Source organism: Zerene cesonia, chromosome 15, assembly GCF_012273895.1.
Source record: "Zerene cesonia ecotype Mississippi chromosome 15, Zerene_cesonia_1.1, whole genome shotgun sequence".
NCBI lineage: Eukaryota > Metazoa > Arthropoda > Insecta > Lepidoptera > Pieridae > Zerene > Zerene cesonia.
The window spans coordinates 1,274,294-1,287,143 of NC_052116.1; the positions used below are offsets into that span (position 1 = coordinate 1,274,294).

Here is a 12,850-nt window from a genome sequence, read left to right on the forward strand (position 1 = left end):
AAGCTCACACTCATCACAATCCGACACGCCCAGTAGTGTGTGAGGATACCTAGATATATCTAGATCGACCTGGATGCCCTGGCACTGGGCCAGCACGCGACACGAGGTGCAGAGTGCACCTGTCCACTCTGTCATTAACCGTTTGACGGGCTGTCTGTTCGGTTGCGTTAAATTTGTCGTATGTGTAAATGATGAAACGTTGTAATATATATGTCTTGTTATTTAATTATTACAGATTTGTTTGTGTGTTAATTTTGTAATCCATATATTATATGTGGTAATTAATAATTATGTAACGGCGATTTAGTTTCGTACATTTTATTTTCTGAATTTAATCGCGTAAAACAACTCGTAAAATGAATTTTAACATTTATTTCGATAAAATGATAATATCGCTTACATACATTTTTTTGTAAGTATATTTTTTAACCTTGTTTAAAACCGTAAGTAACAGCCCAGAATTCATTCATCAATGACGATGATGATGTATTTCTATAACTCATATTTAAATCAGGTGAATGAGCTACATCGCTGCCAAATATCATCAATTTCGTTCAGTGGTTTTCACGTTAATGGTTACCAACAAACGAACATACTTACATACGTCCATCCTCAAATACTTTCGCGTCTATAATATAAGTGAGATCGCACATCCCTATAAGGAACACACGTTTCCTTACAATCGACACAGACCGTCGTGTCGGTAACTATTTCAATTATTTTTTCAATTTATCGCTAGAACGTGTCCTATAAAAATATATATCACGTATCGACGGATGCACTTTCAACCGACTTTATAAAAAGTAGGAGGTTATCAATTCGACCGTATCTTTATTTTTTTGTGTTTGTAACCTCATACTTTCGCGCGAACTGTCAAACGCTTGAAGTTTAAATAGTCGTTAGACTATCTTATTTCTGTTTGGCGCCAAAAATTTCAGAATTAAAAGAAGTAAAAGATTAATCACAGCCCCTTACCGTATAAGGTATAGTTGTTTTTATAACGGACTAACACACACAATTACGCTATATATGAATACTACTACTTCCTATCCTATCCTACTCCTACTAATATTATAATGCGAAAGTTTGTAAGGATGTGTGTGTGTTTGTTACTCTTTTATGCAAAAACTACTGAACCGATTGCAATGAAATTTGGTACGTGGAGAGCTGGACAACTGGAATAACATAAGGCAATTTTTTATCCCGATATTCCTACGTGATACGGACTTACGCGGGTGAAACCGCGGAGCGCAGCTAGTTGTTCATACTCGCGGAATGGGTAATAAAAGTATCTCTTGAATCTATACTAATTCATTACGCAAAGAATTGTTTGTTTCTATGTTTGAATGCGCCTATCTCCACAACAACCCCCGGGGCACTATCCATCTTTTCCGATCACAAGTCACGCAAAGCCGCGGGCGGCAAGCTAGTGCATAATATGTGAGAGGAATCGAATCATTCAATTGAAAACGGATAATATCGTTACGTTTCCGTGAAACAAATAAAATACATTTCAACGGAACGCGAGCTAACAGGAAGCGCGAACCCGTTCTATGGTTTATGCTAGATGAGGATAAATCATATGGTGCGGAAATACAACAATATCATTAATTTAATATACAATTATATCACATTTAAATGTGCTCATAAGAATCCTACTAATATTATAAACGCGAAAGTTTGTAAGGATGTGTGTATGTTTGTTACTCTTTCACGCAAAAACTTCTGAACCGATTGCAGAAGCAGTGGTGGCTCCGTGGTGAGAACCTCGGACTTCAAAATCATAAGTCGGGGTTCGAGACCGGGCGAGCGTGCAGGAAATAAATTGATTTTTCAATTTATCTGCGCATGTAGAATAACATCACCACTGCTCACGGTGAAGGAAAACATCGTGAGGAAACCGGCATGTCCGAGAATCAAAAAGTTTGACGACATGTGACATCTGCCAACCCGCACTTGGCCAGCGTGGTAGATTATGGCCTGAACCCTCATAGGAGGCCTGTGTCCCAGCAGTGGGAACATATATGGGCTGATGATGATGATGATGATGATCGCACGCGTTCAGTCGGAGTGGTGTAATACAAACGTCTCTTTTAAATCATATCAATATTTGTTAATGAAAAACCTCACCAAAATCCGTTGGGTAGTTATAAAGATTTAAGCATACACAGGGACACAGGGACAGAGAAAGCAACTTTGTTTCATACTATGTTGTGATATATATTTATCCGGTGTACATTATTAGATATTTCGGTACCATATTGACCAACATAATACAATATATATTTTTTTCAATTTACCGAGATTGTAAACAATGCAGTATATAATATCAGCTTGTCTACAACAGGTTCAAGTCTTAATTTACAAAAAAAAAAAAACACAAAAAAAAAAATAAAAAAGAACGCACCTGCTTCTTGAGATCGGTGAGGTCCCCAGACAGGTCGAGCTCCAGATCGTCCCGGTCGGTGACGCAGAGCGCTAGCTTCTTGACGATCACCTTCCTCGGGTCGTTCGCGTCTGCAAATATCGGCCACCGTTAGTATAACATATGAAAAATAATAATGATAAAAATTAATCGTCACATGTAAATAGCGCATATAATAAACGTAAAACTCGAGAATGGCTCAACCAAGTCAGCCATTTTTTTTTTTATTTTTGTTAAGGCATAAGTAGGGATTATCTCGAGAGAAATAAATCGTACCACGGGCGAGGCCGGGGCGGACGGCGAGTATTATACGGTTAGTCGAATTTAATGCAAAATCAATATAAATAAAAAGAACAGATAATTAAAAAAAAACCCGCTTTCTTTCGCTTAATCGTAGAGCGTGGTGTTTGACTAGTAAATAAGTGAAGTCCCGTGTCCCCTAGTTGGGTATGGGGCAGATGATGTACATCTGTTTCACTGATCGATTTTCTTTACCTACAGACAAGTAGGTGATCAGCCTTCTGTGTCCTGCCAGATCGAGACATTTTTTTTTTGCGTCCCCACCGGGAATTGAACCCAGGACCCCTCGGTTCTATGGTCACGCGTTAACCACTGTACCAAGGAGGCGGTCAAGTGTTTGACCAGTAGGAAACTGTTAATTCATCAGGGCAGAAAACTAGTATGGAAATATATGGGAAAACTTAACAGTAACAAAACTGTCATATCCGGTTTTAGTTCGTTAGTACTGGTTTTGATCAGATTCTCTATAAGCTCACATTTCATTTTTAAATTTATCGGACAAGACAGAAAATTCTTACTACGACACACACGGACAAAGACACAAAAGTCAACTAGTAACTACATAACACAACGATATCATCAAATACTATGAAATTAATCATGCCTCCGATGAGGTCATATTACGTGCTAAGGACCATCCGAATAACATCGCATTAGTGAACCAAAAATATATACATCTCACCACGTGACTCGTGTGATTATCCTAAAACTAGTCAATGCACTAAGCTGTAATAGCAGTCTAGACTTACAGACGGATCCCGGCATAAATCACGTATATTTTCATCTCCATCCGACACCATTTTATGACTTTCCGAGTTCATTTTATTTTATGGTCGCCATTTGAGCGTTAGGATACTTAAAGTTATGAAGTAAAAAACACAAAAAATACAGTCAAATTGAGGACCTCCTCCTTTTTTAAGTCGGTTAAAAACGAGAACACTTTCGGGTTGTCTCGTTTGAAAGTTACAAAGATAAAAAGGAATTGATAGATAATAGATCTACCAAAATATTATTTAACAACAAACGGTGAAGGACTACGCGATAGCGCCGCAGATAAGATAGGATATTCGAGAATGTGTAAATGGAATATCGTGCTGTTGATAAATTTTGTTCAATTACTAACGGACATGTATCGCAAGCTACTGTAGCGAGGTGCCAGTATAGTATGACTCTAGTTTGATTGACAAATAAAAGAGGTCTTTTACAAGAGAACAAAATAATGCTCGCCCACAATAAAGGACCAAAAAAGGTCCCAAAAAAGGTCCACAAAAGGGTTATTGAGAAGGAGGTACCATTCCAGATTCCTAAAATGAGATCAAATGACGAGAATTTCCTATCAAACATAAACAGTATCAAGCCAATAATTGGTAAATCCATAGAGTTATGGAGTGACAAACCTAACCTTAGAATCTCCAAGTAAACTCAAATAAATCACTATCTTACAAACACTAAAATCTCATGTCACATGATGTATGAAACCACTTCAAACTGTATTAAATGTTATAGTTTTAAATGATTTTTTTTTATATCAAGTAGTTATTTGGCATAATTTTGTGAAATATCAGCCATAGCCATAGATAGAACAAGAAACGTGAATAAATTTTAAGAGCCCATTTGTAATAACAAAACAGCTGTAGATTTATAGGCAAATGAATTCAAATTGAACAATTTTAAATGAAACATTTTGGTTTTAATATTTGTTAGCCTAGACTGTTGTTGTTAACACTGAAACCAGGCAATACATACATATTGCCTATAATTTATTTCAATAAACTAGAATTCATCACGACATAGTATAAAACAGTTGCTTTCTATCTGTCCCTACTCCCTTTGTATGCCTAAACTGAATTTAACGCCGCAAGCAAAGGCTAGTCATATATACTGACAAAATAAAACTGACCCCTACATCTTTAATAAAAAAGGTTGTATTTAACTTTTAGTTTTATAGCATTGAAATGTTTTATAAATGAGACATTTTGAAAGAATAGAAAAAAAAATTATTCAAAATTTCTTAAATAGGTTGTTTTCATAAAAAATTGCACTTTGCAATTGCACAACCATAAATAACTTTAAGAATTAGTAGCTTTAGTTACTCTATCAATAACTCAAAAACGGCTCAACAGATATTAAAGATTTTTCGTGTGCCAGATTTATCTTCTCTTGCATAGGAAAAAGTTCAAAACTAGAAAAGGGTGGGTGGAGCTGGGGAGGAGTAGTACTAGTACTAGTAAGGAGGATTTAAATTTACCGACACATACCAACAATAACAGGGCCAGCCTGCACCTGTCCCAGCAATGCCTCCTTGTACTTCCTCAACGACTCATCCTCCTGGTCAGCGGCCAAGATCTCCTCAATCGTCTTCTCTGGCGGAGGTTTGTAAGAGGATTTGATCTCCTCCTCCTCAGTTTCGGTTTCCTCTTCGGGAGTGCGAGCTACGTCTGGTTCACCGGACATGTTTTGGGCTAGAATATGTTTGTTTGTTAAAATATATATTTTGATACTAAACAATTTACAATATACGGAGAGTAGATATGAGAAATAGTGTTGAATATTAATAGTATTTGGTAGTAAAGAATAAACCTACTAAAGCAGTAGGATTTACCATTAAGGAACTACCCAATCAATTCAAATTCAAATTCAAACATTCAATAAACCACTTTGTTTAGATGTGCTTTTTAATGGTCATAATGCATTTTTTTTTTGTATTTACTAAGCAATTTTAAAAAGGTCACAGGGCCAATTCAAAAATCAATCTATTCATTATATTATTTGACTGAAACTAACAAACTATATAAAGACAATGTAAACAGGAAAAACCATTGATAATAATTAATCCACACACTCAATACAAAATGAGACAATAATTCAACATCATTCTTAACTGCTGCAATAGGTAATTATTTGTCACTGCTCTCTAACACACACATTTACTAATGAGTATCTTGTTTTCTCTAACTTCAGGTTCTCTTTCTTCACATCAATAACTGCATTACTAGCTGATAATGCAACAAATCTGTTTCTTTTTGTCCTGTGTTGACTTTTCATTACAAGTAAAAAAAAATTGTTTTTTTGGTAAAATAAATACCTACATACAGTGTATCATTTCTTTAGAAATATAATATGGTAAAAGGTATGTTAACCCAATCAACCATCTATTTACCTAATCAACCATCTAGCCACTTCATTATACAGCATTGTATTTAAATCAGAAGATATGTTATAAGACTTAAGTTATAGGAATTATGTGTATAGACAGCCAATTAAAATATGTTCCCTATATCAATATGATATTAAACATCAACTTGGTTATATACGATTAGGGTATACAAATAATATTATAGGGAGAAAAACGAAAATTAGTTGATTTTATATTGAATCCGTAAAGGAAATAGACTTCAGTTACAAATAATCCGACATACTATTTTTAATGAAGTATCAAATATTTTATTGTATTCTAATGAGTCCATACTGAATGCAACTCCAGGAATGGTAAGTTTATAATGAATCATATTTCGTGATAAAGATCGAAGAACTATAATCGAATTTGGTTACCGCACTTTCTGGAACCGCCCTCCACCCTATGAAATTAATAGCTGGAAAATAAGATAGTTACAAAGCACCCATGCGACATAGTTATTTATATCTATTGCCGTGATACGATATACAATAACAGAGGACATTATCGGCTTCGTCATTCCAGCGTTAGGGTAAGAAAATCAAGTCCATAGAAGTTAGTTTGCTTACCTTATAATTAATGTAAGATCAATATAAAATAATGTTCACAATCAAATTGTAGCACCTATGTTATTTATTTAGAAAATGTATGTAAGAAATAAGGAAAGAAAATTCTAATTTGTAAAAAATCTATAGATCAAAAATGACTGACGTACACAATGCTTCCGGTAGGTAACTTCGTTCTTTATTCATAGAGTAAGCGTCTCTGTCGTCTATGGTTGTCGGAGGAGCTTTATTTGTCTATGGATATTGGGAATAATAAAATATCAATTATAAACGTTATATCGTTTTACATTTTATCATTTTTTTTTTACTTTGCATGTAATGTTTCATTTAGAATCAGCTATTTCTATTTTACAATAACATATCCTTTTAAAATTCCTAACCTATTGAAATCTGTGATTTCCCGTGGTCTGTGACACAGTGTCAAAAGGTCAAAGCGGTCAAAACGTCAAAAAACTAAAATTCAAAAATCAAATTTCAAAACACAATGTTATATTTATTATTATAATATACGTAGTAAATATTTCTAATCAAATAAAATATAATGTTACTTGTTAGACATCGAATAAGCAGCAACATCTAATTGAATATGAGTACGTAAATGTGATATAATATTATACATTCTAAAATTTTACCTACAGATATGCTTGTAAGTTTCTATTCTTTAAGTATTTATGAAATTGAAATGTTCTTTCTGAGAAAAAACGTTTTATTTATTTCAGAAATATAGATTATTAAATTTAAAAAGAGTAACTGATAGTTACAACATAATAAATCCAGTGGCGCAAAGTTCTTTAAATAGTTTTCGACCATACACAAACACAGCCGATTCCGATGATGAAAAGGAAAAAGAAATTGAGAGAATCAAAACAAATGTAAGTATTTAATTCAGTAGAAATCTAATAAGCTATCTCAATGTTTGTACTGCTTAATAGTGCTTACTAACTTTGAAATTATCGAAAGTATTGCATAAAGAGAGTCAATTAACCTGCTGCAGGTTAATATAAGAATTTAGAAACCATATTTCAAACCATGAAATAACAATAATTACAATTTTGCCTGTTATATGACAATCAATTTTAATAATTCAATGTTTTTATTGATTGTAATATAACAGCCATATCTTATAGTCTTTGGGTACATAATGTATGTTTGTATAAAATTACATAAGTTACGTATGTAATTCTGTTCATAAAGAATTAACAAAAGCAGCCTTATTTATGTTTTATACTATTTATATTGTAAAATAAATAAAGACTAGAAATTATTCTAAATAAGCAACAAACAGTAGTCTAATCTAAATATGGCAAATATTTCAAATTCTTGCTATTAAGATACAATATATAAATAAAAAAACATACAACACATAAAGTCCTTTTAAATCCATCATAGTAACAAAAGTTTTGTTAACATTAAACTTACTTTCAGTTCACGAGATAATTTTCTAGAAACATCTTAACCATAATTACAGGCTTCACTAAATGAACCTCCCACTGCATGCTGCCAGTCTGGTTGTGCCAATTGTGTGTTTATTGTATGGGCTGAAGCATTAACACAAAAAATGGAGAATGCTGGTCCAGAAATAGCTGAGAAAATATTGAAAATGGTGGATGATCCATCCATGAGGGCTTACTTGGAATTAGAGCTACGAATGCGAGGGCTGAAGAAGTAATATAAACTGAAGGAGAATTAAGGGAACTTAACTGAAAAATATTTAGACCCTCTATCTTCTTACCTTTTAATTTCTTTAATGAAGGGCTTTTTTTGTATGAAATCAATATTAGTTATATATATCTACTTATGTTATAATCATTACAGTTTCTAATTTATACCTTGTTATATTGTTGATCAGATGTTTGAAAATTTATTTACTTAAACAGTAGTGTGAACAAAAGACCAAAAAATTATGTCAATTTTGTTATACATATTTTGTTTAATTGTAAAGGAATGTAAAAGGATTATATTAACTTGATATTTTCTGATTATGTTCTCAAGATTAGAGTTTGTATTGTAAATAGGACTATTGTAGATAGAATAAGGATAGTAACATTTATAGAAAAATACGATTAGTTGACAATTAAAGAAATTGAAAAGAATATGTTTTTCATTTGCAATATTTTTGGGGGTGATCATTGATCTATGTTTTTTGTAGTTTGTAGCTTATTTGTTCAGAACCTTAAGTGTCGCCAGTCCGCCTCACATTTTTTGTTTCTATTTCTTTAAGGCTGCTGTACACTAAGTGCCAACTGACTAAAATAATAATGTTTGCATACATTTCTGCTACGATAAAAGTATGATGTAGTGACAGTTTTAACAGTATAGCTGGCAACCCTACCAAAAAAGTTATCATTAATTTATAAGGGTATTATCATTTTATTAATTAATAATAGGACTTAATACCTATTTTCATATATCTAACATACAAAAAGTAAAAAGTTCTGACTAATGTCAGAATAATGAATGAAAACATACCAATAATTACTTATAAAAAATCCCGTTTCTTTCGGGTTATCTATAACTGATACGCCGATTTTGATTTTATCCCACTACAAACTTTCCACCGGCCACTTCGATCGCGTTGCGAGAGAAAATATTGTAACATAACATTTTTATTATAGCACCATCTACCGGATGTATACAGCAACTATAGAGTTTCTTGTCGGCTCTATATAGAATCCGCTTTTCGATCCGACGTTAAATGACAAAACTGTTATGACGATTCAAAAGTGCTAAAAGAAGTCTAATTGAACGATTACATCTTTGAGTTTGAATAAGAATAATTGAGTTGAATTGTGATTTCTGGGATATTGAAATGCGTCGCTTGAAAATGGGTTTTGCCATCGGAATTAAATGTTTACCCGTATTTAAAGTAGCCTATATCATTCCCAAGCTTCCTAACTACATTCAGACACCAACATCATTGCATAAACCACTTCTTTGTGACATGAAACAGGGACAAACGATCACAATTTGCGCTTATAATATTGGTAAGGATTTGGGTAAACGGAGTTTTCTATATTATAAACTACGGGTGTGTAAATGAAAGAAACATATATTCATTTCATTTATTCAATATGTATACGTAATAACAAATTGTAGTAACAACATCCACTTACACAGATACCATTAGACATTGAATAATTTGACATTTTAGTTAAATATATAAAACGATAGCTACTATATACGTGTAAATTTCATTATATCTAAACATTTATAAATGGCTAGTTTGGGTCCGTACGGACGGACAGACAAATTCAGCGTTGGAATGCAGTAAGCATAAATCAATATAGTTATAATTAACCTATCTACCCTCAGTATTTAGTACTTAAAGTTGTTGCCTAGGCTATTAGTTAAATATTGAGTACCATACAACACATACGTAATTTTATTATTAGTATGTGTATAAAAATCAAAAGGGTGTTAAATTTAGTAACCGACTTTAAAAAAGAAGGTTGTCAATTCGATGTCTAAGTATACAATATTGTCGGAAATGCAACGTTTTTGGATATGTTAATAACACGTGTGCCTAATTTAATAAGTGTCTGTTTATGTGTACACGCATAACACAAAAACTTGTAAGTCGCATTGAAATAATTTCTGCCAACTCAGGGAGCGGTGAGCAAAATCGGTTCAGCAGTTTTCGAGATATAGCATGCACAAGGAAAACAGTGTCGCAACAGCTTATAAACACGCTTATAAACGACTGAATCGTTGAAGTCAGTGAATTACTACTTGCTACATAAATAATATTAATTTACCATTGTCTTACACTTATTAGGTAGCTAATATATAGCCTTATACACTAACTTGAGCATTATTCCATTCTTAGGTCTTTATATTAGTATATATCATTAACGATTTGCTAAACTCAACCCTCACAATCTATGCTTAGGGTTTATAATATAGTAATCACAAACATCGAACATTTAGGTAACTCGTAATGCTTAGATGCCTACTTAAAATCTAATTAAGAATACTATAATTAGGTTCGCGATTTGAATAATTTATGTTCAATGAATTGACAATATTGTCGTGTTTATGTCGCAGTAAGGTTGTAAAATCCGTCAGATTACCTATAACGTAACTCGCGAGTTTCTAAAGTATCGGAAAATATGTGAAGCATTATAAGAACTTGCAACTGAACTCTTATTTTGTCACTGCGACAAACATACGGTACAGTTATGTAATGGGCCGAGAGTTTTCTTTTTTTACGTGTGATAGAAAAGCGGTTGACTACCATCTCGCCTGCTGGTAAGCGGGGATGTAGTCTACGATGGAACGCGCTTCCCTAGAAGGTACCAGTGCTCTCTATCTTTAAAGATTCCCAGATTATACCCGACAGGGAACATAGACTCAGGAAGCATCTTTCTTTTTGTAAACTCCCATTTCTGACTAGTTTTTAAATTGAACCTAACGTTATCCATCATATCGAATGGTCATTTCATAATACTACGGTTTCGATATAATCTACTGAAAAATAATGCGTTAAATTGTAAGCAGTATCATAGATCATTTAAAACCATAGATCACATAATACCATAGATAATATAATACCATAGATAACATAATACTAGGCAATAATATGTTACGGAGCAGAATTTTTCGTCAGGTTACAATCTCGCGGAATAGATAATCTAACAGTGCTTAAAATTTTACGGTAACAGATAACAATATAATGATATAACATCCTTATCATGTCATCATATATCATGACATAATAATGGTTTCATGACAATTAATTATACAGAAATGCAGAGCAGTTATAAGTTTTCGTTTTCATTATACGTGCCAGAATTGTGTTTAAGTGGAGTACAAAGCTTCCAAAGATTACGTTTATTGCTACCTGATTTACTCCTGTGATTTGTGGGACCTTCACATTGTTTCGCTCTGTTCAAATTCTCGTATCTTTATTCCTTTATCAGTCCTTTCTAATTATTTTACCTCAGTCTTAAGGGACTTGTTCAAAGAACATTATACCTCTATAGATACCAAATACCAATTCACCAGAATATTATTAAGGATGTGTGCATGGAAACGAATCAGACATAATAAATAAATGAATATAGATATAATTAATTCGATTAAAATTGATGGGATTACTTCAGATTTTAAATGTCACATTGAAATATATATAACAGAGGTAAACATATTATATTGGGATTTTTGTCTTTGTATGTTTAGTTACCTTTTACACAACAGTATAAAAATGTCAAGGCGGACGATTGGAATAGATTTTATTGTACGATATTCGACGAATAAATTTTAAGTAAGGATTGAATTGAATTTACTATTACGGCTTCCATTAGAACCATTCGATCATTCCACCCATTTCATCGGTTTCAATATAATTGATTCGAAACAGTAGTGCAGTTAAGCTTAATATTAATTATTTTCCGCATACCTGATCGAACTCGTTTAGAAATATCTAACTAATAAGTCTTATTGTAAAAGGGTAGAGCCCATAAGTTGCCACGGTGGTCAAGTGTTTGTTGGTAGATGTCATATGTTACATTATATTCATGAAATGAAACGATATTGTTGTATGTATAGCTCAATTCCGCCAGAATCACATAAGTCAGACTATATATAATTCTATTTTTCTGTCACGTTAAAATCATAAGTTAATCATTTTTATTTTGTTATAATTTTCATATAAGATCATTCCACGTGAAAGGTCTTAGACGCAATCTAGAATTTGGAAATAGGCCAGGCCGTGTCTGGCTTTATGGGGCTTATTTAACAAACGTAATTTATTTAATATATTTGTGCTTTTGGCTTACACAAGTAGACAGGTTAAGGAGTACTTAGTGCATGGCTATCAAACCCTAAGTTCCCTCTTTTTAATTAAGTTTACTTTGATTTATCAAAGAATTACTTCTTATACAGGCTGAAAGACTAACAGTTTTACCGTTATTAAGAACGTAGGTACCTATCTGAGAATAACATATCTATCCTCTCTCAAAAATTAATAAATACGTACTGCTTTAAAAGAGTCTTGTCATAAGGCGGTAATATTTCAGTGCAGAAATACATTTTACAGTTTTATTTATTATATAATAAACTTAACAAAAACAATAGCGCTATGAATAGAAAATATTTTAATGGGGAAATTGTTAAAACCTCAAACGAGAAATATAACATTTTGACGGTAATTTTTTTTAATTGCGTTTTTTGTTTTTTTTAATTGCCTTAGGTGTAAGTGTGATGTTATGTTATCTGTGCCTTAGTTATTTATACTCATTTGTTACCGACAACCCATCTTATAAGCTTATTTCATTCACAAGATTTTATAGGAATAATTGAATTTTATAAATAGTCTAGTATTTGGTATTTAATAATTGCCAATATTTAAAAGAATGATATATTGGATGATACATAATTATAATA

The 12,850-nt window shown here is 32.7% G+C and overlaps 2 protein-coding genes across 2 annotated transcripts in view; one reads left to right on the forward strand and one right to left on the reverse strand.

Moving 5' to 3' along the window:
* Nucleotides 1–6,635, reverse strand: part of LOC119832317 (rho GDP-dissociation inhibitor 1) — a 7,826-nt gene extending 1,191 nt beyond the window's left edge. The window contains exons 1-3 of the mRNA XM_038355979.1: nucleotides 6,470–6,635; nucleotides 4,984–5,187; nucleotides 2,408–2,517 (exon numbers count right to left, since the gene is read on the reverse strand). Of these exons, the coding sequence (XP_038211907.1) occupies nucleotides 2,408–2,517; nucleotides 4,984–5,179 (306 nt within the window). The 5' untranslated portion in view covers nucleotides 5,180–5,187; nucleotides 6,470–6,635. The remainder of the gene's footprint in view (nucleotides 1–2,407; nucleotides 2,518–4,983; nucleotides 5,188–6,469) is intronic.
* Nucleotides 6,636–6,895: 260 nt separating this feature from the next.
* LOC119832334 lies at nucleotides 6,896–8,537 on the forward strand. The gene is made up of 3 exons (XM_038355998.1): nucleotides 6,896–7,112; nucleotides 7,186–7,338; nucleotides 7,935–8,537. Exons 1-3 carry the CDS (start codon nucleotides 7,107–7,109, stop codon nucleotides 8,133–8,135), a joined length of 360 nt encoding a protein of 119 aa, XP_038211926.1. The 5' UTR covers nucleotides 6,896–7,106; the 3' UTR covers nucleotides 8,136–8,537.
* The last annotated feature ends 4,313 nt before the right edge of the window (nucleotides 8,538–12,850 follow it).